Raw genomic sequence first — 24,419 nt, 5'->3', positions numbered from 1 at the left:
CCTCAATGACGCACCTTGTGGCGTGCTCGGGGCGCGCGGCGCAGGCGCGCGGGGTGAGCACGCGGCCCGTGCATGCGCCGGCGCGGAGGGCCGGGCAGGCAGCGCCATGGCGGCGGCAGCGGCAGGGGCCGTGTGCGCTTTCTCCCCCTGCGACCGGCGTTATTTCGCCATCTCCGGTTCGGATGGGCGCCTGCGGGTGTGGGAGACGGCGAATAGCCGCTTGCAGCACGAGTACGTGCCCTCAGCTCACCTCAGCGCTGCCTGTACTTGCCTGGCCTGGGCCCCGCCGGGGGGTAGGCCGCCCCCCAGCAAGGTACAGGCGGTGTGTGAGGGAAGGGGCCGGGGGGAGGGGGGCACCGGAGGGGTGGAAGGGGTGGGATGGCGGCCCCGGCGCCCCCAGCAGCTCCGACGCGTGGCCGCGGCCCGCTTGGCTTCACCCCGCCCTCCCGGCGCCATGTGGCGGGGGTCGGCGTGGCCGGGCGGGCCGGGGAGCGTGAGCAGCCGCGGGTGGGGGGGGCCCGCAGCGCCGCCGGCTTTAGCTACCGTCCTCCCCGCGGTATTCGGGCCGTGCCCCTGCCGCGGGGTGGGGGGATCCGCGCCTCTCAGAGGAGCATCGCCAGGCAGCTTTAACGTGGTGGTGGTGGAAGCGGCGCTGGAGCTTTTATCGTTGGGTTTTATTAAAAAAAAAAAGCAACGGGGGGCTATCAAGAGAAGCGCTGATCGTATAAAATCATTTGTCTTTCGTATAACCTGCATGGAAGAAGCTTTTCGTGAAGGAGCGAGGTATGTTACTTGATGGCACATCTCACCGTAAGGAAAAGGTGATGCTACAGCGCAGGTTGGCTGCTGTGCACCCACATAGCTTGCGTACGGTTCATATCCCGGTAAAGGCCGTATCTCTCCACACTTCCTTCCCCTTGGAAGCAGTTCCATGCCATGCAAGCTGCTGTGCTGTCTGTGACATGTCTTCTCGGCAATCCTGCATAAAGGTGTTCACTAGTTTTATCCAGAGCATAGATTCAAGGGCTCGGATGTTCTCCATCTTGAATTTGTTTTATTTAACTTCACCATGGGTGAACACTCGATCTGAAAATACCTGGAGTATATACAGTAAGGTACCTTTCAGCCTTTTCATGTTGAAGTAATCCTATTTTCTTTAGCTAGAACATAGCATTTTCTGAGGAAAAAAAAGTATCCCTTCGATAAAGTATGTGAAATCCACCCCCTTTATTATAAGAAGTAGGTAGGGGGCATTTTAAAATGCGTTTTAGTACATAAATAATTTAAGATGTTTGAAATGCCTTAAGAGGTGTTTCAAAACACTTAATACATGCATTATCAATCCAAAGGAAGATGATACTGTCACATTTTTTTCAGTTGAGTGGCTTAGTGTGTGAACTATGAAAACTCCCAGAACATCTGAGGAATGCGGCAGAAAGGGTTAGTTTAGATTGTCCTTAACCTGTTCATTTGTTACAATTGCAGAGCTGTGTAGGTCCTTCTTCACTCTTAAATAAATTGAAACTGGCATGTGAAAACGGGTTTACTCTAACCTGTGTGAAATAAATCTAAGCACAGGAGGTTTTTGAGTGGCTTTTAAAATTGGCCCTTTTCTAGAGACTCTAAAACCCAGATGCCTCAGTTTAACCTGGTTTAGGGTTGTATGGAAAATGGACTTTATCAGACAGCATTTGGTTACCTCTCAGCGCTTTCTAATTATTGCAGTAGTTCGAATGCTTTCCCCTGCTTGAAAGTTGGTATGTTTTCAAGTGGAGCTGGAAAACATACTGTTTCTTAGAATAGTTATGCCATAAACTTTTGTAATTCATTGGTTTGTCCTTAGACTGAACTGAAGAACTAAAGCTGTGAAGGTTCTGCCAAATATATTTTATTGAATGTGGGGTTTCTGACATTATTTAGTCTTTTAATTCCTGGAGAGTTGACGTCGCTGTAGGTAGTGCTAGTATCTGAGGTTCAGGAGTAAAACTGTGCCAGCAGGTATCTATAAATTGTGTTTGGCCAAGTTACGCCTAAACTAAGTATATTTTGGACTCCTGCCATGTTAATGAAGGCCATGTGTTACAGGGGATTATTAGAAATGAAGTTTGGAAATGCAGGCCCTGGAACTGCTGATGCAGTGGTGGCTTATTGGGATGTCGCCTGCACACGTGCTTTTACAGTGTCAGTGCTTCCTGCTTGTGGTGTTGATCTCCTCCTCCACCGTGAAGTGGTGCCTGGTGCAAGAGTATGTGGGCCACCGACTTCTAAAATACCTTTTTCCACTTTCTTCCTAATAAGCTGCAACTGCTCTGTCATCTTCAGCTCTCAAGACTCTTCAGGCTTCCCCTCATTTCAGTGTTTGAAGTGCCTTAGTTCACACATGAGCAGCAGAAATTGGTTTTCTTATTAAAAAAAAAAAAAGGTGGTGGCTGACTCAAGTGGGAAAATAGGTATGCGGTCCCTTTTCAGATAAGTTTTTAACTGTTTCTGCCAATTAAGCCATTGTGCTTTTTCAGGCAGAGTTGGAGGATTTCTAAATAGGATTGAGTTTCCATAAACCTGGGCGGGGGGAAAGAAACTGGTATTTGGTGTAGTTCAGCTGCCCTGCCCTGCCCTGTCCTGTCTTATCCATGAAAACTGGCTGCTCTTATATTTAAGACCCTGATCCACAAGTGAATCCCACATGGATCTCTACTGCAGTTGACAGTCTGTATGCACTAATGCATACAATATGCCCTAATAATATGCACTAATCTAATGCAGGGTAGAGAGGTTTGATTATTTTTTTTTAAAAACTTTTTTTTAGCTCTTGGAATGTTCTCTCAAATAATCTCCAACATTAACTGGTGTCTGAATTTTCCACTGGTATTTCTTGCAAAAAATTCAGACAAAATACTGCAATGATAATGCTGATAAAGAGTGGTCCCTAAAGAAATAAATGTGAAAAAGTAATTGGAAAAACCTTCACTGCCTTTAGCTTTCTTCTTGACTCTGGAAGTAACTGTGGACGTTGGTGGGGGATTTTGTTGTGCTGTTGGGTTGTTTCACAGGAAGTCTGCCATAACAAACTGAAATGGAGGGTGAACAAATTTTAGTTAGAAGATTTATGCAAGGAAAGAGAATAAAATCTGTTCTTAATTGTAGTTTTGCTTTGCCATGGGAGTGTGGAGGGTAATTTGTAAAACTACAGAGAGATCAGAACGTACCAGAAAACACTTGAACTGTACTTGCATCTCCACTGGCTATGTGGTCCTTGTCTTTGCATGTCAGACAGCAGTTTCAAGATGGCTTAGTTGGCATTGCTGCCACAAATTTAACTATTTGAGTATTTTCTCATACATTGTCTTAAAACCTGCTTGATTTACTTGATAGTGCGTTGTCACTGTGATGGTTTCTCAGCACCTATGTTTTCATAATATTTTGTAAGCACTTTTCTTTACCAGGAGAGATGAAGTCTAAATGAATGCTTGCAAAAAACCCAATGTAATCTCTTTTGTTAAAATATGTAAAAGTATCTATATAGCATTTTGGTATTTATTAGCCTAAACCCTTTTTCTTGTGGAAGATGTTGTCTTTGTTAATACACACAAAGAACCAAAGTATTTATCCTGCACTGTTAAACTTTTAAATCTTACTTGTGATGAAAACTATCAAATTCTGATTGTCATTGTATCTCTGGACCTGATTAAAAATTATTTACATCTGCTGGGTGGTGTCAATTGTATTAGAGATTAGCTTCACCACATGGAGCTTGCACAGAGCTTATTGCTCACATTTTATCAGTCTCCTTTGGCTTCTGGCTGCTCGTCAGTGCAGATATATCTGTTAGGCAGAGGAAGCATTAGCTTTTGTATAATTTTGGTCTTTTTTGAATTGGAGAGAATGCTTTGCTGTGACATAACAGATGTAAAGAGCCTTACCAAAGTCCAATTTAAAAACTAATCAGTATCATTAGGTATGGGTACTTTTTTCCTTTGAAAGTCCTTGAAAAGCTTTTTTTTCTTTTGTGTGTGTGTAATGAGTTATGTGGGATTAACCCAATGAGAATAAATGTAGTGGCTGTTTTGCCCTCTTTTATTTTAGTTTGACATGCTCAAGAGCCAGTTTTATTCCTTCTCCCCTTCCTAGTGATGTGCCACACTCACCTGTTTTTGGTTGAGAGATGAAGTGAAATCCCTCCTTGAAGTGGTTGATAGCACTTGCAAAGCAAGAGAGCGAAGACTTAAGAATTGCCTGATCCTACGAGGACCTCTGGTACTGCCAACAGGGCTTGGACGGAGCGTTCAGCTTCCAGTCCTGGTTGTTACCCTCTGCAAAGTGGGGTAGCACTTTCTTTTTAAGAGGCATTATGAATACTTCATATTTGCAAGACTCTTCTGAACAGCTTTTGAGAAGAAAATAAATGTCAGTTCTTGGACAATCTGTTCTATTTTGTGAAGTATTCTGATCGTGTTAATCTGTACCTGTGCCTCTGGGACAAAAACCGTGAATGAAAACCTCATTTTTTCCCCCCTCTTGTATGTAGTCATTAGGCTAGCAAAATGGCCTCCACCAAATGTTTCCAGGTGACTCATAGCAACTTAGTTACCTCGTCCATGGAGGTACAAGATGAATTTCTAGCTTGCTGTGCACTTCAGTGTCTTCATCTTACATCTTAGCAGAGTCTGTGCTGGCTGACTGGGTCTCAAACTTACAGAAGTTTTTCCCCCCTCTTCTTTAATGCTGAGATTATCTGGTGAGAATGATTTATTTGATGTTTTCTCTTTTTCAATTTTCCAGGATGGCCCGCAGAGGAAAAAACGGAAGTCGGAAGTTGCAGAAGTGGACAAGCAGTTAGATATCCTGGCCATTGGTACAGCAGTTGGTAGCATTTTGTTGTACAGCACAGTAAAGGGAGAGTTACAGAGCAAGCTAGTAAGTAACACACTCTTCATCACATGCTACTAAACACTGGTGGTTTCAGTCAGTTTATGCTGTTCTTTCTGCTGCTGACAAACTAATTATTCAGATATTTTTTTCTTAATAGCTGTGTATATGGATAGAGGTGCAATAATTCAGGTGCTTGGGAATCTTTGTATTGTTATATATATGTTAGATGTATTTTATATAGTTTTATATATATTTTATATATAGTTTTTGTATTGGGGGCGGTATGTATACACTAAAATCTTGGTTTCAGAGTTAATGCAATACCTTAACATTGTGCATGGGTTTGTTGTTTTACATGAAAAATAACAGTAATGATGAAGTGCCTAACTGGAGAGTTAAGTCCTCTGTGGGAGTGTTGCAGGCTTGGTGCCTGCACAGTATTGTGGGAGGGGAGGACAGGACTGAAGTAGTCATCGACTCTTGGGAAGGTGTTGTGTTGGTGGACTCTTCTGTAAACTTACCTCCCTTGTGGAAGCTTTTGAGCTCTTTGAGCACATGGTCTTTATTGAATAAGAGATGCTGATTTTCGTTTTGCCTTTCTTATTTGTAACTTGCCTGTTACTCCTGACTTTGGTTTTAGTCTTGAGTTACATAACAGGCAAAATAAATCTGTATGAATGACTGCATTGCTCTGAGATACTTGGGCATACTTTTGCTTCTAAAATGTTAATTGTATGTAGGATGATAAATGTACATGAATTTAGAGAAAGCAGTGACTTCTTACAATCATGATACATGCAAGTGACACTAGCTAACAAATCTCACCTCTGTTTTATGGAAAAGCTGTATTTATGCTTGAAAACTGAACAAAATAAAGGACTTTAAGGTTAAAATTTACAGTTTCAGTCCGTTTGAAAACACTGGCTGCTCTTCTTTACGAGTGGGGTAGCAGATGTTATTTGGTGAGCACTTTGCTTTTACAGATAGGTTGAATGAAAAGATATTCCTGCTAGAGTAAGAGCTGTCACTTTTAGCTGTTCTTATTGAACAGAATGTCTTGCTGTGATGTGTTTTGTTTTGCTCAAAGCTGATTTGGAGTGACACTTTACAGAGTAGTCTGAACTGGCTGGTTCTGATTCAAATAGTGAAATTTTATAAACCTCAGGAAATATTTTCATAAACAGTTAAAGAGGGTGTATTTGAGCTGCTGAAATTTTGGTTGTTGAGAGATGAATGATGCCCCTTTGGTAGGGTCTTCTGGTCTACTGATAGCGCGCCCTTGAATACTGAGCATAAAAGGAAGGCAACTCATCTCGGAATGTACTTGAGCAAGCAGGCACTTGGGTGGCTGTCAGCAAGACATCTGTGCTAGGCTTTCCTGTGAGCAAATTTCATGCTGTTACACAGACTTCTTTGGCTGTGTGTATAAATATAGTGGGCAAGACCATTTTTTTTGTTTACTCTGAAGTGCTGGAACAAGAATTAATTAAAATACTTTTGTGTACCTATCAAAATAGGAAATATCTTTTGCTTATGTAATTGTGTATCTACACTGAGCTTTAAAACCACACTCTTCAAGTTGCCAGTGTTGAATTAAACTCTCAAGAGAGTAGCTTGTTCTCGTTGGTGTGGGGAAGACTCAGTAGTCAAGACTTCATTTATTAATGAGTTGACCCTCTCTTACCTTTTGTAGGATGGTGGTCATGACAATAGAGTAAACTGTGTGAAATGGCATCAGGACAACTGCTGCTTGTATAGCTGTTCAGAGGACAAACACATCGTGGAATGGAACACACAGACCTGCAAAGTAAAGTGGTAAGTGATGTCTGTTTTCAGCCAAATTTGTTTGCGCTTGCTTTTGTGTATTTTCATCCCTCGCAGGTTTTAGTGAGGCCTTGTTGGAAATGCTGCACTCTGCTATCCAGGCTTACATGCCCACTGTACAAAGCTGACTGCTGGGTATTACTTTTCTGAGATTGGAAGTGGTTTTATTAAGGGGTAAGAGAGTAATTCTCATAGTTTGGTTTCTTCCTCAGTGTATTGAAAAGATTGGATGAAACTAGTGACTGCACTGAGAGGGACTTGGGTCCCTCCATGCTAACACTTAGTGGGACTTGGGCTTCCAGTCCCTTTTGTGACACTGAAAAATCTAAATTCTAGAAAATGTCCTTGAAAATACGGGGAGCAGGTACTGGAACACCTCATCCCAATTAAATCGGTTCCTGACTTTGCTCAAAGGGCCTTGCTGTGATGATAACCCACTTGGTTTCGCTAACTGCTGATGTGCAGTGCGGACATTCCACTTGGCTGTCTGAGCAGGCTACTACTATTTAAAGTACTGTTGAGCAAAATAGAGCCGAGTGCAGAGTAACAAGATACCTGGTGTAGGCATTTATTTTCTTTCATAATAAAGTCAAACTGTTTTTAAACTTCAAGAAACAGAGATTTCTATTAATGACCCTGGTTATATTACTTCAGTAAAAGCCTAACATGTGATGGCACCTTCACCTTCCTCTTATGCTGTTGTTTGGTTTTCATAACATTTCCCACTGCTGTGTTATCCTTCCTGCAACTCTGTTGGTTTTGTTAAAGTTGGCATGGGCACTGCAGACAGCCCATTGTCAAATAGCCTCTTTGATTTCCCTAGAAAAGAGGTGCATCCTTAGGTTGTATTACATTGAGACCCTGATGCCAAGTAGCAGAAGATGGCTGTAAAATCTCCCTCTAGCCTTCTCTTCTTCGGATTGAACGCATCTACCCTCACCTGTTCCACTTAAATTACGTGCTCTAGTCCCTAAGCTGCCTTCGTGGCCCTCCACTGGGTTTACTCTGCTATGTCCATGACTGACTTGTACTGTCCCAAACTGGACACAGTGCTCAGATGCAGTTTCAAAAGTGTTGCACAGAGGACAGGAATCACTTTTCCTTGGCCTGCTGACTGCGCTGTAGCTAATGCAGATCAGTAGGCAGTTGACCTCCTTGCCACAAGGACTCCCTGCTTACTCATGTTCAACTTGACCATGAGGACTGCAAGCTGCTTTCTGTGGAGCTACTTTCTAGCCGTTTGTCCCCAGTCTGTATTGGGATTTTTCCATCCCATGTGCAGGACTTTACATTTTCCTTTTAGCTTTGGAATTCTGACAGCCTGCTTCTCAAGTCTGCTGAGATGCCCCTGAGTAGCAGCCCTGCCCTCCAGCATGTCAACTGCTCTCCTTAATTTGGTATGAATGTGAACTTGTTATGTGTGCATTCTGTCCTGTTTTGAGGTCATTAATGAAGACCTGAGCAATTACTGGGGATATTAAACAATACTGGGATGTCCTTTGGGAGTGATGCCAGTAACTGGCCACCACCTGGATCATACCAGTGATCACAACTGTTTGAATTCAGTGATGCAGCCAGATCTTATCCCTCCTTAGAGTCCGTCCGTTCAGTCTGTATATCTTCAGTTTGGCTGCAAGGATACCATGTGAGACATTGTCGCAAGTGTTGCTGAAGTCAAGTTAAATGGCATATGTGGCTCTCCTTTCATATGCTGAGAGAGTTCTCTCATCAAGAAGGTTGGTTAGGCACGATTTGCCATTTGTACATCTATGCTGGATGTTCCCAGTCACTTTTTTGATCTTTGTGTGCTTGGAGGTGGCTTCCAGGTGGATTTGTTGTATAATCTTCCCTGTTTCCTGGATTCTCCTTGTGGATATATTTTGTCTCTGTCTTCCGCCCCCCCACCTCGTGTCATCAGAATTTTTTTCTGAGCTATGTAGCTGCCCACAATGATAGTGTGATCTTGTAATAACACTGGCCTTAGCAGTTCTGGATACATCCCATTCAGTCTGAAGGAGTTGCATATCTTGGATTTGCTGTTGTGATACCTAATTTGATCTCCATTTGCTATGGGGAGTGCTGTGCTCCCTCTGACTCTGGCATTAGGTTCTGGATCATGGGAGGCCTCAGAGGTATTGCTCTTTAGTGCTTTAGCCTTTTCTGTGTACTGAATGGGTCCCTACAACAACCAGCAGCAGGCCCACACTTTACTTGGTCATCATCTTACTGTTCCTGATGTGCTGTATCCAGATGTCCTTTTGTTGGCCTTCATATGCCCTGCTGGCTTGGAACACCAGCTAAGCTTTGGCTAATTCTGTCCCTGCATACCTGGACAATATTTTTATATTCCTCTGTGTAACCTATCTCCACTTTCACCTTCTCTGTATTTCTTTTTTGTGTTTTTGAGTTGAGCCTGGAGTTACCCGCTTAGCCTTCTGCAATAGCTGGTGATTTTCTGGCCTTTGGAATGGACCATTTTTTGCTTTGAGGAAGTTATCCTAGGAGAGCAAGCAGCTTTCCTGGAGGGCAGCCTCCGGTGAGATTCTGCCAATCAGTTCTCTGAACAAGTTGCAGTCTGCCCTCTTAAAAGGCCAGGGTTGTAATTCTGCTGTTTATATTGCTATTGTTTTTCTTAGGGTCTTAAATTCCATTGTCGTGTGGTTGCTATAGCTGGAGATTGTCAGCAACCATCACATTCCTGATTAATTCTTCCCTTTTGTTTCTTCTTTTTTTTTCCTTCTTTTTTTTTTTTTCTTTGAGTACCTGATCCAGTAAACCACTTTTCATAGTATGATTGTAAAACACGTGCATCAAGAAAAGGTCTTCAGCACTTGCCAGCAATCTCTGGGACTGCTTGTGCCCTTCTATGCTGCTTTTCCAGCAGTTGCTGGGGTGGTTAAGGCCCCTTAGAAGAACCAGGGCATGGAATTATGAAAACTTAACTATTTATTTATTTTAACTGGACAATCTGTAGCAGATGCCCACCACATTGCCCTTGTTGATCTCTTCACATACTTAACTGTAAGTTCTCCACTGGCCCTTTGCCTGTGTGAAAGGAAAATTCCATGCATTCAAGCTACCCTTTTGTGTGGAGAAACCTCTCTCCTTTTTGCCTTCCTAAAGGTCCATTTATTGCAGCATTCCTGTCTTGCAAGTTACCCACTGTTTTTCTGTGATCCCAGCATGATCAAAGCTCTGAAGCTGCCTGTGTGCATCTAATTCACCCTGTTTGTATCCCATAGCACGTATGTTCATGTACAAATACTTGAGATAGGTCCCAGTCATGCTGCTTCCTCAGGAAATGTGGGAACTTTTCCTGTCAAGCTTCATCTTGGGTGTTTCCCTCTGCCCCCCATCCCATACTGCTGTTTTTTAGGGGGCTGTGGTTATAAAAGTTATAGGCGTTGTATTCTTTAAAGATGGCAACAAAAAAAATAATTCCTGGAGTGTATACATTAAAAGTATACCAGGAATATAATATGCTTTTTAACTGAAATTTGTCTCTGGTGCTATTACAAGTCATACCTAAGGTAAATTAAATTGGAAAGAGTCAAGGAAAACAGTTCTCTAAAATTTTACCTAAATCAATGAGACTAGATGGAAAAAATCATCCTAAATAATTGCTCGTGCCCGATATGTACATGTGAAATTGCCTGCAGTCTTTAACACTTGACAGGACCTGGAAATGAATCCTTACATATCCCACAGAGTTCAGAATGGTCGCTCCTGGGTTTGATTTGCAGGCTTCTGGACATGTTAGTATAGAGGTATGAACTGCTAGATAGGGAACTGAAACCACATGGCTTTAGGCTTGAATTTCTTAATTACTGTGGAAGTCCATAGAACCACTTCAGGAGGTGTGGGCAGCACACATTGAAACCTCTGGAAGAGGGACAGGCTGCTGGGGAAGAGTTTCTGAAGAAGCAAGATGAGGTGTTGGAGAGAGGTAGTTTAAAACAGTCAGGGTGACTTCTTGTTTCTCTGGTTGTAGCTTTTTCATGTCTTAAATACTCTGAATACTCAGAGGCATTCTGTACATCTTCTTATGCAGCTTCTTGTTTTGTGATACCCTGTTTAAAACTTTACTGTAATAAGAGTATCCAAAGTAAAAACTAATGAATTTTTTGCCATTTTTTATATTCTGCAGTATAGTTTAGACTAGTCTTTTTAGTACTTTTAATAATACCTTCTTGGCTTACCTTATGAAATGGTTTGAAATTCTTATTCTCTTCCAGAGAAAAGGTCAGGACTACAAAACCTTGTCACACTGTCCATAAGGTGTAATATTGTTTGTCAAGTTTGTAGGCAGTAAAACTTCCTGCTTCTATGAAATGTAATCAGAAGTGATACAGTAAATGAGCTCTGTTTTGGGAGATGGGAGAGGAACTGCTTGGACTTGTGAAAGTGACTTGGAACTATTTCCAGAGCAGCTGTTTACAATCAGAATGTGGTGGCTTGCAGCCCACTTCCTAATGTAAAGGGTTTGTGTTAATGCTTACCTTGCAGTTTTGTGCTGTGAGGGATGCAAACTTTTCATGACAGCATTTTTTTAAATTATTTTTTTTTTAAATACTGCTTTGAACCATAGACCTTTAAGGTGAAGTTGATTATTATCAGTGTCATTGACAGACCTGAGAGATGGGCCAGGAACTGAATGGGCCTTGAAACTCTGAATTTTAGTGTTGAGAAGGCCTTTCTGAATGGGTTGGTGTCAGCTTTTTGGATTGTGGTACAAAGAGAAATCTTCAAATGGTATGGCTTCTCTTACCCTGTTTTGAGTAGTGGAGAACTTTGAGAGAGGAATTCAGAACAGAATAAGCAAATATTTTTTTTAAAAAATGTAAACAGTTCAGTGTTCAATAGCTTTATGTTTCTGAGTTGCTGTATTTTGTGTAAACTAATTTGAAGGAGAGGAGCAGAAGCAGAATAGCTTTGGTGTCATCTTTGACTACTTAAATTCTCTTTTTAAAAATAATTTTTACCTTAAATTTTCCAGCATATTGATGTGTGTCCTGATTATGCTAATTAATACTGGTTTTTCTATTTCTCCATCTTTCTCCCTTTGTACAAACCCTCTCCACCTGAATTCTAGCAAGTGGAAAGGTGACAATAGGAGTGTCACCTCTCTATGCATCAGTCCAGATGGGAAAATGCTGCTGTCAGCCGGTAGAACTATAAAACTGTGGGACCTGGAGACCAAAGAAGTCTACAGAGTAAGTAACTTCGTTAAATTAGATGCCAAAAAATACCCTTCTTTGTTGGTGACAGTAGGTACCTTGTGTGTCCTGACAGGACATCTGGAAATTTCACTGGGCTTGAGACAATTGGCAGTTTTGGGATTGCTGGAAGCTGTTGCTGTGATGATACCCTCAAGTGTGGTTTCAACTTGCTGAGAGTTGAATGAAGACGTTAAATTCCTTGGCTGTGTCTGAGCATGCTACCAGCACCTTTTCTCAAGCCTGTAGCAGAAAGCTGGCTGCTGATCTTTTTCATTGGGTCTTTTTCTGATACCCTTCTAGCAGGACAACTCCGTTCACCGCAGTCTTAGTTACTGCTGGCACAGGTTTGTGTGTGACCTCCCTGACTTTCAGCATGAGTCCCTCCTTCAAGCCTTCAGGTTTCTTTGCTAAACTTCATGTGCCTGGTGGCATTATCCATTTTGCTGTTGGAACAGTTGGAAGGCATAGGAGTAAACCCCTTGGTGTTCACTGAGCAGGGCTCAGACCTGAGCTAATTACCATGTTTTAGCTGTTCCGTGGGTGCAGCGGTGTTCTCTTGTCTGCTAGCAAATAGGACGCAGCTAGCCTCTGAATCCTCTAGTAATGATTATCAGGTAAGTGTGTACACTGTGCTGTTACTGTGGACGTGCTGCTGGCATGTGTCAGCTACCATGTATGTCTGCATCCTATGCTGATCAAACCCATTATTTATGAAAGTAGATTGAAAAACTGGGTTTTCTGGGGGTGGGGAGGGTATTGAACAGCCTTTGTGTATCAGCAGACCTGTGCGTTCATCTTACAGTTGAGAATAAAACTGGGAATCTGGTTTCATTGTAGAAGTTGAAGTGTAAAATTGTGTATGTGTAGAAATGCTTTCTGACAATAACAGCAGTACAGGTGGATGTGATTTGTTTTACATGAGCTTAGTTCCAGTGAATTTGCCTTTGATTCCCTGTTTAATTTTTAAAATTCTGATAAATATCTAGAGAGTTAGAAGACGTTTCCTTGAAATACAGAAGTGCAAGGAAGCTGATCACTAGTTAAAAAAAGAAAATAATCACTGAAATGTCCTTGTTGAGTTGATAATATTAGGAAAGACTGAAGTGTACTTTGTTAACGAATGTTTTAATTTTTACCCTATGACTGTTTATGGCAATCACTGGAAGATTCTTCTTTTTCCTCTTAGCATTTCACAGGCCACGCTACATCAGTGTCATCATTAATGTTTACCGCAGTGAAACCTACGAATGACAATAAGCCCTTTGATGGAATTACAGGGCTTTATTTCTTGTCTGGAGCTATACATGACCGATTACTGAGTGTATGGTATGTAAGCTTTTCCTAATTTGTACCTTTAATTATGATCAGTGTGGAAGATAGATTCAATAAGTGTTTTCTGAGCTCTGATTAAACAGAAGGTTAAGCACAGGGGGCACTCTGGAGGAATGCAGTGGTGATCTCTTAAATGGTGGTTTCAACTCGCTGATTGTTGAGTGAAGACATGAATTTCCTTGGCTGTGTCTGAGCCTGCTTCCAGTTGCCATTTGAATCGCTAATGTACGCCAAGAACACACTGTGTAATAGGTTTCCTTGTTCTTTGTACTTAATGTAAGGCTTATGCTAAGTTTTCTTTCTTGCTGAATTTCACTTGGGATTTACTTTACATTTGGAATTTAGAGTACTTTCTAAGCTGAAAGCTGAAATTACAGCATGAGTAATGTTGGGTAGGGTAGATACTACCACAGTTGCTGGTCATTTCTAGGCTTTATAATGCTTTTCAGGTTCAAAGGGTGCCGCTTGTACTATGGTAAATAACGTGCACTGTTTGTGTCTTCCAGGCAGATCAGATCAGTTAGGAAAGAAAATAATGCTGTGATGTCTTTCACAGTAACAGAAGAACCAACTTTCATTGACCTGTCTGTATCAGAAGTCAAAGAGGAGGTAGGAGCAAGAGTCTGTTATGAAATACATTAACACTTCTCAGTTGTCACATCAGTTTCCTTTTAAGGGTGTAAGGAAAAAAGCTTGGTTTGCATTTGGGTTCTGTTACACAGAGATGAGATCTGAATGCCAGTTCATGGCTGTAAGGATATTTATTACAGGTGCATTTTTCAAGCTGATAATTTGAAATAGTAATTTTCAAAGCTAAGTGCAAATTCAGTGTTTTCTTCAGAAATTTTGCTTGTGATAATGGAAATGTCAGTTGTGCCCTATTTAGAACAAGTTAGTAATCAAAATAGTTGTTAGAACTTGGCAGCAAAAAGCACAAAAAAAATTCTTTCTAAAAGTCCAGTTTGGGTATGGTCCTTTTTTTTCTGATCTTGAGTGGCTTTGGTGATGTAACTGCATTTTTAATTCATTGAAGGCTAGTTAATTCAAAGTAGCAGTGAGCATTCCCCAGGTCTCTCAGTTTCCGCAAGTACAAGTAAAAGTCTTTCAAAGTAGTCTTGTGGAAAATGTCTGCATGTAAAACATGCTCAGAAACTGTTTCCATGCTTTTCTACAAACAGTGTTTCATGCTATATTTTCTAGTGTTTCCAGTTATTCCCTCTTACTGTGTGTACTGGAGATAAGAGTATTCTGTAATGTACATCTGGCATTTCATTGCTCAAAGGACTCATCTCAGTTTTTTCCTCTAAGCATATTTACTATGTCAGCGCCTTTGTAGACCTGTGCTTCTAGACATGTTGGGTACCATATTTCTGGAGCTTTGCTGTTTGTAGTGACATATGTCTGCTGCTGTGCAAAATGTTCGAATTTGGATATATCGGTAGAGATACAGTGAAGTACAGTTAGGAGTTGTTTTTTTGTCTCTTGATAGTTGTACTAAATGTTCCTGAGATGTAAGTAAATCTGTAAGGAAGATCAAAGACACATCTTTAATGTGTTTAGTTACTGAAAAAAGTCAAATCATAGCCTTGCCAACTGTCTCTTGATGTCCTGTACTTATGGGATATTTGTCCTTTGATCTAATTAAAATATTTTATTGTGCCTTCTTTCAGCCTGTGAAGTTAGCAGTTGTGTGCAGAGATGGGCAGTTGCATTTATTTGAACATATCTTAAATGGGTAAGTTAGTATTCATCTTGAGGCTGTCTTTGGGAAAGGTCTGGGATTACTGTAAGGCAAAATGCAGTCTTGTCATGCTGTTGCCTTTTAAGCTCTTGTATCTGTTCGCAGACCAGCTTCTAGCTGATTCTTTGTCTTGAGCTCCTGGACATATTTTTGGAGAACTTAATTGTTGGGGACTGTGCTGTATTTGGCATTTTGTGGCTTTAAGCAACATTTTGTGTGTCAGTACCTCATCTTAGCCATCTGTAAAAGGTGTAAACTGGCTGAGTTTGCTGCGGAGCTGCTAATGAAAGGTGCTTGGATATGCAAGATATTGACGTGTTTAAGCTAAATGTCTTGGAATTTTTTCATTCCCTTTTTTTTTCAGTTATTGCAAAAAACCCTTAACATCAAACTGTACTATCCAGATAGCGACGCCTGGAAATGATGGGGACTCCACACCAAAACCAGTCCCTATTCTAGCAGCTGCATTTTGCACAGACAAACAGTCTCTGCTGCTTGTGTATGGAAACATCTTACAGCCCATCATAGAGAAAGTGGTATGTAAAACTTAATGAATAGGTTTTGGATTTTGTAATAAGGACTGCATACTGCACTCAGCTGGAGGGATTTTTTTTTTTCTTTTTTGTATAACAAGACAAAGCTTATCCTTTCCCCCTTTCCTGGGAGCTATAGCTATTGCCCCTGAGCTGTTTTGAAAGGCAATTTCTGTTCTTCCATTCTTTCAGTTAAAATATGACTTGACATTATTGCTGTCTGTTTCTTGCCATTTCAGCTGTTACTGAGTTAGGCCATTGAAACTTTTTAATACGATTTCAGTTTAGCTTTGTGAGCATCTTTGGAGAGTGTACAGATCTGGTACCAAAAGGCAGATGTGCAAAGCAGCTGCTGTTCTAGAGTGGAAGAAAGTTATTTCTACTTTATACCTTTGGAATTTGTTCTCTTCAGTAGCACAATGAATCACAGGGGTGAGTCTCAATTGTATTAACTAGTTTTGTTCCTGTCCTTCTAGTCTTTGAACACCGCTGAATCTCACGTATGTTTGATAAGGGACATCCAGAAAGTATTGTCACTAAAAACAGATGTTGCTCTAACAAAGGTGAGCTTTGCATGGAATGCGATTTTGTTGCTCCGCTTGTTTTACTTCGGAAATGGTAGAATTTGCTGCTGCTGTTTAAAACGAGGTTGGTTTGCTAGGTGGACCTGCTCAGAGCTGCAGTGGTAGTTACAAGTGTCCACAGCACTCGGGCAGGCGTGGGTAAAGCGTGCTTCATGGCTGCTGCGTATCCTGGTATGCTCTCACCCAGAGTTACCTTCCTGTAGCTCATAGCAGGTCCTGTTCTCAGCAGGTCTACTTGGTAGACAGGGCTGGCGGATGTTTTTTCTGCTCGAGATCAGCCCTTCCCCGGGGGTCTCTCAGTTTGCAGAGCCTCTTTGGCCCTCATGGTTTGGGGTGAGGTTGGGATGGCTTTGTTTTAGAGTCTAAATAAAGTGTAATGGAGCCTTAGAGGGCATGTCCTTTGTGTTCTTTCTTGAGGTGGCCTTCATGCGTTCCTACTCACAGGGGAACCTGTGAATGTGAGCCCGACGCTTGTATGGCAACAGGGTCCACTGAGGCTGCTTGCCACCACTTTCTGTCATGCAGGATCCTTTGGGGGTTTAGAGATGGGCTGTCAAGTTCTTAATCAGTGTGTATATTCAAGGCCTTGAAGATTTGAAACGCAGTATCAGTGAAGTGAGCAGACAGCGTTGTTTTTCTAACCCTCAAGTTACCTACTGGATCTGCTGTTCATCAGCCAGGCGGGGTTTTGTGCTGATTCCTCAGTCTTGGAGCTGGTGGGCAACAGAGCTGAAGTGCAGTGAGAGGTGTAGGAGCTCCCTGGCATGCAGTGATGATACCCATTTTGGTTTCGCTTTTTGCTGAATTCCAGTGAAGACTCATTTCTCTTGGCTGTCTGAGCATGCCTTGTGGGGAGCAGGTCAGTGATTAGTGTTGTGGGCAAAGGGGGTAGCATTTTAACACTGCTGCTGTTTGACAGTAAAAATTTTCAGCTACAAAAGCAAGGGTTTTTTTACTTTTACACAAAGCACATGGAAGTTGCTTTGCTTACTGTAGTAGATTGTATCACTTCAGTGGGCACCCAGCAGGGCTCCTACAAGTATGGAAGTTTGGGAAGGTACTTTAAAAAAAGGCCTGCACTTTTTTTAAAAAAGAAGCACTGTTGTTAAAGAAGTGTTGTGGAGGTTGCATTCTGGCATACTCCCTGACATCCTCTGTGGGGCAAGGGAGCGCTTAGTTATATTCCCTTCAAAATTTTATCTCCTTCGTGTGTTCTTTGAGGATGGATACCATAGCTTGTGTTGGTGTCCTGATCATAGTGTAATTCAGACTACTGAGTTCTGCGTCTGAGCAATCTCTGGAAGAAAATTGGTGGGATCAAAGTGAATAGTAACCACCTTTTACTGTAGCATTGTGCCTCTGTTCACGATCAGTCCTTACCTGCCAGTGGAAGCTGAATTGATCTGCATGCGGTTTATGGGCCTGACTTACTACACGTCATGTCTATTGCTAGCAAACATCCAAATAGTTGTTGTTGGATACAATCACTTAGTTTGATGAGTGCTATGGAACAAACTTCTAAGAAAAATGAATCACAAGTGATTCTGAAGAGACCATTTCCTTAGTTAATTATGAAAATTAGCTGACTGTTGCTTGAGGTTATTAATTGCTTTTAAAAATGTGTGACTTTCCTAATACATACGTCTAGAAAATGGGTTGTGGCTGGCTTGTTTTACCTTGTACGTGAGAGTCTTGGAATAAAATCAGTATTTTAAATTGGAAGAAAGCTTGAGATACTATTAATTCAGGCAAATGTGGTTATCTCTTTCACTAGGTAAAGACACCTGTTGTGAACTCAGACACCAAAGTTCTAGTGCCTGGCATTCCAGGACACAGTACAGCTGTCAAAACTCCATCCTTGGGAAAGGAGAAGAAGAAAAAGAAGAGGAAACCGGGAGAGGCAGCGGTAAAGTTCTTCCTCTTTTAAACACATCAATAATGGAGAAACTAGACTCATAAATCATTGTTAAAACTTCTTTAGGTGAACTTGAACTTGCTTTGTTTGGCATGGAAGCAAGGTTAATGATACCATCTTTTTGTATCAAAGAGGCTTCCCTCTGCTCAAAACCTTCCCCTCTTTCAGGCTCTGTGTGCCTTACCTGTAGTTTTGCCATGTTCCTGCAGAACTTTGTCACAAGCGTATGTCTGTCTCTCTGTATAAGGTGGATTACTGCTTTTTAGTCAAAACTTCTCTTCTGTGCTCAGGCCATTTTTTTTCATTGCATTTAAAAGAATATGCAAGATTTATGTTGTTTTCCAGCAGAATCAAGGGGGAATGCTGTAGGTTAGGTACTTGGCTTTCAGCTGATGTTTCTGAGAAACTGCACTGAAACAGCACTGCCCTTGTTTACCGTCTGCAGGAGAGCATTGAAGAGCGCCTAGAGGCACTGGATATTGATGTGAGCAAAGTAAAAACTCCAGGTGGCCTTCCACAAACAGATAGCTTCGCAGTACTTTTGGTTCAGGGCTTGGAAAGCAACGATGCAGAAATCTTAAATGTAAGTGTTACACGATCATTGTACACTGTTTAATCTGTTCACTGAGGCTTGTGGGGAGCCTTCCTGAAAGCTGGGGAGGGTCAACAATCAAGAACCTGTTGCTTCTTCCCCAGCTTTTTGCTGATTTGCTGCTCAAGGCAGCAGTATTATAAATGATAGGAGCAGTATTAGCTTTCTCTGTCAGTCCATAAACTTTGAGGCACTTCTGCTTACGATAAATTTGTTATGTCACAGTTCAGATGTTTTACAAGGGATGCTACTAATGCAGCCAACTTGCCTTTAGCTTGAGCAGGAGCATAATCTGTGCTTGGTCTCCTGAGTGTACCGTTTCCAGGTTTGGAAAACCTGGAAATACTGTTTGAAAAATGCATGATGACAACAGTTTCACTTGAAAAGCTTACTGTTGCACTTGGACTAGGAGGAAATAATATTTCTGGGGCAGGGAAATGAAATATTAAGAATTTGATGCTGATTAGAAATTACTTGTCACAAATACTGGAGAAGAGCATTTATTCACAGAAGTCAAGCACACAAGATAGTGAGGGAGGTTTTAATGTGCCTGTGATGCTTCATTTCTAACGTGGCCTGGGTGGACTAGAGGCAATGCTAGATTGTTTTAAATGGGTTAATTAAGTGTCTTATTTTGTTAATGGTAGCTGACTTGAAAACTAACTCCTTTTCATGGTAAATCTTGTAGTGTACAACAGTAGTGGAGTAGAAAAAAGATTTTAAAGCCAGCAATTTTGGATTGTGCTTATTGTTCATACACATATTAAAACTGATTAATTCTCTGATCATATTTTTTCATTTTAACAGAGAGTGCTTAACACAAGAAAAGAAAATGTAATAAAGAACACAGTAGCCAGAATGCCTATACATGCTGTCATTCCACTGCTGCATGAGGTAGGAGAGACTGTATTTCTTTTACTGTCATACAAGCCACGTTTGGTTTCTTTTCTAGCTGGGGAAAATCCAGGGTAGCCTCTTTATTTTTACCATTGAAATTTGGTAGTTTTACAGGACAGAGGTTGCTCTTAATTTACCTCTGCTACACTCACATCTTCTCTGGCTGAAACTCAGCCAAAGGACAAAACGCCACTCTCAAAGCTAGGAAGAGCATTTGATCATGTAATATTTTAAGTGATTATGTGGGAAAAAGAACTGAAAGAGGTTAAGCTAAAGCTTGTTTAGTCCATGGCAATTCAAATTACATCTTTTTTTAAAAAAATATCAGTGCTAGCTAGAGAAGTTATATGAGCATAAATATGCTAGATACTCACATGAGAGCAAGAACATTAGAGTATGCACTTAGAGCAGTGATTTTAGATAGCACTTGGAAATGGAGTGGCAATTTCTTTCCTCTTTTGAAGATAGCTCAGAAGCCCAGTTACTATATTGAAGCTGTATGACATCACTTAGTAATAACTTTAAAAGAGATTTGGCTTCTGAACTGCTTATTCAGTGATATTAAATAAAACCTGTATTTGGGCAGAAATATTTTAATCAGACATTACTTTTTTTAATTGAACTTTGATTAGCTGCTCTTATGTGTATGACATTCTGTAACAGAAGAATCTAACCATTAACTTGTATTTTGATGTGCTGGCCACAAGTAAGATTGAATTTTTACTTGTGGTACCAATCTTAACTGAATTATGCAGATGGTCTGGTTTTGAATATTTTGACTTCCCTGAAGCATGTGTTTTGACACCTCCTTAGACTTAGTTAATGAGGTGCAGTGTTTCTTTGGGACATTTGTCAGAGGGTCTACGTGCAAGTGTTTGACTGTATAATCTCAGTGGATGGACAGATCTACATGTAACTTGTCTTCTCCAGAGCTCGATATTTATTCTGTGAAATAGCCTTTACCTTGTTCCCCAACTCATTCACCCTGTAATGGCTGCTCTACTAAGCAGATACACAGAGACATAAATAAAGGGATTTCCTTCTATTTATTCCTGCCAGCTTTAAGTTTCACTAGATACATTGCCTGTTAAGAGTTCCAGTTTTATTTTAATAATGAAACAGCCTCTGCAGGTTATCAGCCTGTGAATAGAGCCAGCAATGTAATGTTCTGGAGCCTGGCAATGGTTAATCCTCTCAAACTTCAAATGTCTGGAGATCTTTCTGCCCCAGTATTGGGACTGTCACATGGATGTTATGTTGCTTTTTAAAATTCATTATGTTTGCTATTCATTGCTGACTATTTTTGTCCTTTTAGCTAACGAAGAGATTGCAGGGCAACCCATACAGGTAAGAGAGAACTCAACTACAGTTTAATTCACCTGAAACTTTTCTAGCTTGTGCGTTATGGTCCCTCCCTCCACTTATGTGATTGATTTCCATAGGAACTGTAATTAAACTACAGTATCTTAAAGTAAAAATTCTCAGCTGATTGTGGTGCAAAAAGGAGCTTTTATCAAGGCAGTACTTTGCCAGGATGGATGAAGTCAAATTAAAAAGGGAAAAGGATACTTGAAGTAAGCGTATAACCCTGAGAATGTATCTTGGGTCCCAGAATATCACCACTGTGGACCTGATCAATGTGTAAAATAACTATCAGTTGTATAGCTTGTGTGGTTTAATTATCAAATATATTATCAAATATATTTAGAGATCTCCTGATGTTGTGTTTAATAACAAAAACAGCTCTTGTCTCCCCCTCTCCCATCTTGGTATATTGCTATAAGGATAGCTTTGCTGAGACTAGCTGTCCTTCAGTCGTGGTGTTTGTTTTTAAATAAAATTTCCCTCATGGTGGGTGGAGAAAAAAGTAGCATGCTTTGATCTTTTATGCACTGAAGCCTCCCCTAAAAGATGTCAGAAACACAGACCCCTGAACATGCCTACTTTAATCCCTCACTTAGACGTCTGTTTCCTAACAAGTATCTTATGTAGGTGTCTCATCTGGATAGCCAGACTGTTATATTTCCATCTGCATTTATTTTTCTACGTAATGAAAGAGGAGCATTTTCTATAGAACCTACTTAGCATCTAGAATGCAAAATGGGTGCTTTTCAGCTAGTATCTCTGACAAAATTAATTTTTCTTTTCCAGTGCCTCACTAATGGTTCGATGGCTGAAATCTGTTTTTACTCTACATGCATCCTACCTTTCCACGGTAAGTATTTTGCATTACTGCTAACGCACGTAACTAAACCTAGATCTAAATGTTTAAATATATGTATGTTCTGCCTTCAGGAAACTGTCTTCTGCTCTCTACATATGGCAGTGCCCAAATTAATGCATAGAGGGCTATATTTCTGCTACTTTTGCCAAATAGCTGCATATTGGTTATAAATTGTTTTAGTAATTTGTGATATAATTATAGTCATCCCAAAGTCAAACCAAGATAAGTTATGTCATACCTGTGAGAGTTAGGGAACAAAATTATTGTCAAAAGTAATCTAGCCTGTGTCGCTGAATCTTACAGAACTAAATTTGCCTTGCTGTTTCAATGCTCATCTTGAGACTGTCTTGGGCATGGCCAGATTTATAGGGTAAAGATGTGCCAAAGCTGGCAGGGTAGTAAGCAAAGTCATAGCTTCTGGACTGAAGTCTAGCCTTGCCTTACAAGTGATGGATAAAGCACTCTTGCTCAGTTAAGAAACCAGCATTTTGGCACTGTTAGTCCTTTCTCCCATTTATTATAGGATTGCCGTGTGTCAGAACTTGCACATGTTGCTGAAGCTGCCTTTGTACACTGGTGTATGTGCAGTTCCCGTTTACACTGCTTTCTGAATAGTGCTTTTGACACCTGCTTTTGGCAGTGACTGTGGAAAGCAAAAGTAGTGTAAGAATTGCCATGTTTTGAACGTAGAAGGTGTTTCTAAACATGGCTAAGTGTTAACCGGTAAGGCTGCGGGTGGTTTCTGTGAGCCCTCAGCTCTGCCTTTTGTCAGAGTAACGTGACAAGGGTTTTTTTGTCCCAGACATACAAAGATAGTTTAAAAAATTAAAAATAAGACATCTGTGATGTGTTGATTAACAGCTTCATTTTTCCTCATCCATCTTTTCTCTCAAGTTGCCGGACCTTATTCCTCAGCTGGGGATGCTGTACCAGTTAATGGAGAGCAGAGTAAAAACTTTGCAAAAGCTTTCCCGTCTGCATGGAAGACTCTTCATTCTTGTCACCCAGGTGAGTTCCAGTTCCAACCAAGTAACATGGATGTGCAGAAGTATGGGTTGCAGACTTAACCTCCTGTTGTGATTACATCTGATATTGGGAACTTAATGCAGCTGCTGTACAGCTACGCTGATAATGCTCAGAGCGGTACACTTAACTGTCTGTCTAGTCAGTCTGTGCTCACTGGAAGCGTGGCATGTTTTTTCCTGCCAAATGTGTATACTAACTCATAGAGTTTTAAAGTGGAAAAAATAGGAAGTACTGGGCCACTTCAGAACAGATGCCTCTAAAATTTCGCTTTGTACTTTTTTGGCTGTTAAACTACTACTATAAATGAATTAATGTGTGCTAAATTTGACGTAGATTTCATTTACATTGTTATGAGTTTTATTGCCTTTTAAGGTTGGAATATGTGATTGCATCTAAAGCTAACCTGCAAATTCCATTCAGGTTGCAGCATCAGAAACAGTTCAGGATGTATCCGAGGTTAATCAGACTGCAAAGCTGGTATATGAAGATGGTAAGTGTTATATGTTGGGTGTAGCTCAGCTCCTGAATTCACGTGACAGTTGATACTTGATGGCTGTTCATCATACTCCTGTGCTTACCTATTAGTGTACAATTGCAAGTAGGGAGTTTTTGTGGGAAGTCCATGGCAGGAAAGTCAGTGGTTAGTGATGCAGATGTCTTGTAGTTGGTTGGTCCGTCCTTCTTTCTCTGCTTCACAAATTAAGGAATCTGTTAATTGGAATTTCAGTACACTGCTTAACTGGCAATCTCACCTTTCTTGCTACCTTGCTATGGTAGATATAACCGAGGCAGTTTTGTGTTTGAGTCAGCAGGACATCAAGGTAGCCTACGTGTGTCAGTGTATGCGCATGTACACTTCCAATTTGACCTGGTTTTCCTACTGCAGCTTCATACTGTATAATCATAACGGAAGTGATTTGTTCCTAATTCATGTGCATCAGCCTAATCTTCAGGTATAATTAGTTTTGGAATTGAAATAGCACAATTTGGAGACTTAGCAGCATGTGGGGTTGGGCTTTGTTTGCACAGTGATGTTTTAAAGTCAGTTCTCCAAACTGAGGGGTTTTCTCTTTGCAGAGTCCTCGGAGGAGGAAGGCTCAGATGATGAGATGATTGCAGATAAAGACTCTGATGTAAGTGGAGATGGATCAGTTCTTCTGTTTGCTTGTAACACAAATTGTGTGACTGTCAAAGGTTGAAACATTCCTGTTTATTTTTGCCCCAGGAAAACTGGGATGAAGATGAGGAAAAAGAGGAGCAATCTGATGAACAAGACATGACTGTTGAAAAGGAAATGAATGGTGATTCTGATTTGGAACTGGGAAATGAAAGTGAAGAAGAATAACAGCACGAAAGAGTAATCTTAACAGTTTAAACAAGTGGGCCACCAAACTCTTAATTCTGGATCATCTTGCTGAAAGGTGCCATATTTGCATATGGGGAGTGCAGACTCATGCACAGCCTGTGTGCAGAGGCACATGTGGGGCGCTGCATTTCTGAATCCAGAATGTTTAACCATGCCAGCCTTCTCTCTCCCTATTTCCCTGCGCTTACTTATACAAACATTTCTTCCACCTCATGGTCAGATTATGCTTGTCATGTGGACATGCATTTGTATCTCAAGTGAAATAAATCTGCCACCGCTGTTCGTGTGGTAAACTTG

At 41.0% G+C, this 24,419-nt stretch overlaps 1 protein-coding gene across 1 annotated transcript; it reads left to right on the top strand.

Annotated features, from left to right (window-relative positions):
• The first annotated feature begins 47 nt into the window (after positions 1 to 47).
• On the top strand, positions 48 to 24,419 carry WDR43 (WD repeat domain 43). Its single transcript, XM_080408396.1, has 18 exons — positions 48 to 313; positions 4,780 to 4,914; positions 6,563 to 6,684; positions 11,786 to 11,906; positions 13,099 to 13,238; positions 13,751 to 13,853; positions 14,915 to 14,979; positions 15,350 to 15,521; positions 15,995 to 16,081; positions 17,877 to 18,008; positions 18,463 to 18,600; positions 19,417 to 19,503; positions 20,822 to 20,853; positions 21,658 to 21,721; positions 22,625 to 22,738; positions 23,177 to 23,246; positions 23,834 to 23,889; positions 23,982 to 24,419. Exons 1-18 carry the CDS (start codon positions 107 to 109, stop codon positions 24,099 to 24,101), a joined length of 1,965 nt encoding a protein of 654 aa, XP_080264522.1. The 5' UTR covers positions 48 to 106; the 3' UTR covers positions 24,102 to 24,419.

The sequence above is a fragment of the Falco punctatus genome (genome assembly GCF_963210335.1).
Source record: "Falco punctatus genome assembly, chromosome: 12".
Lineage (NCBI taxonomy): Eukaryota > Metazoa > Chordata > Aves > Falconiformes > Falconidae > Falco > Falco punctatus.
The sequence above is the reverse complement of the archived record's forward strand: the minus strand, read 5'-3'. Positions and strand labels throughout refer to the sequence as shown.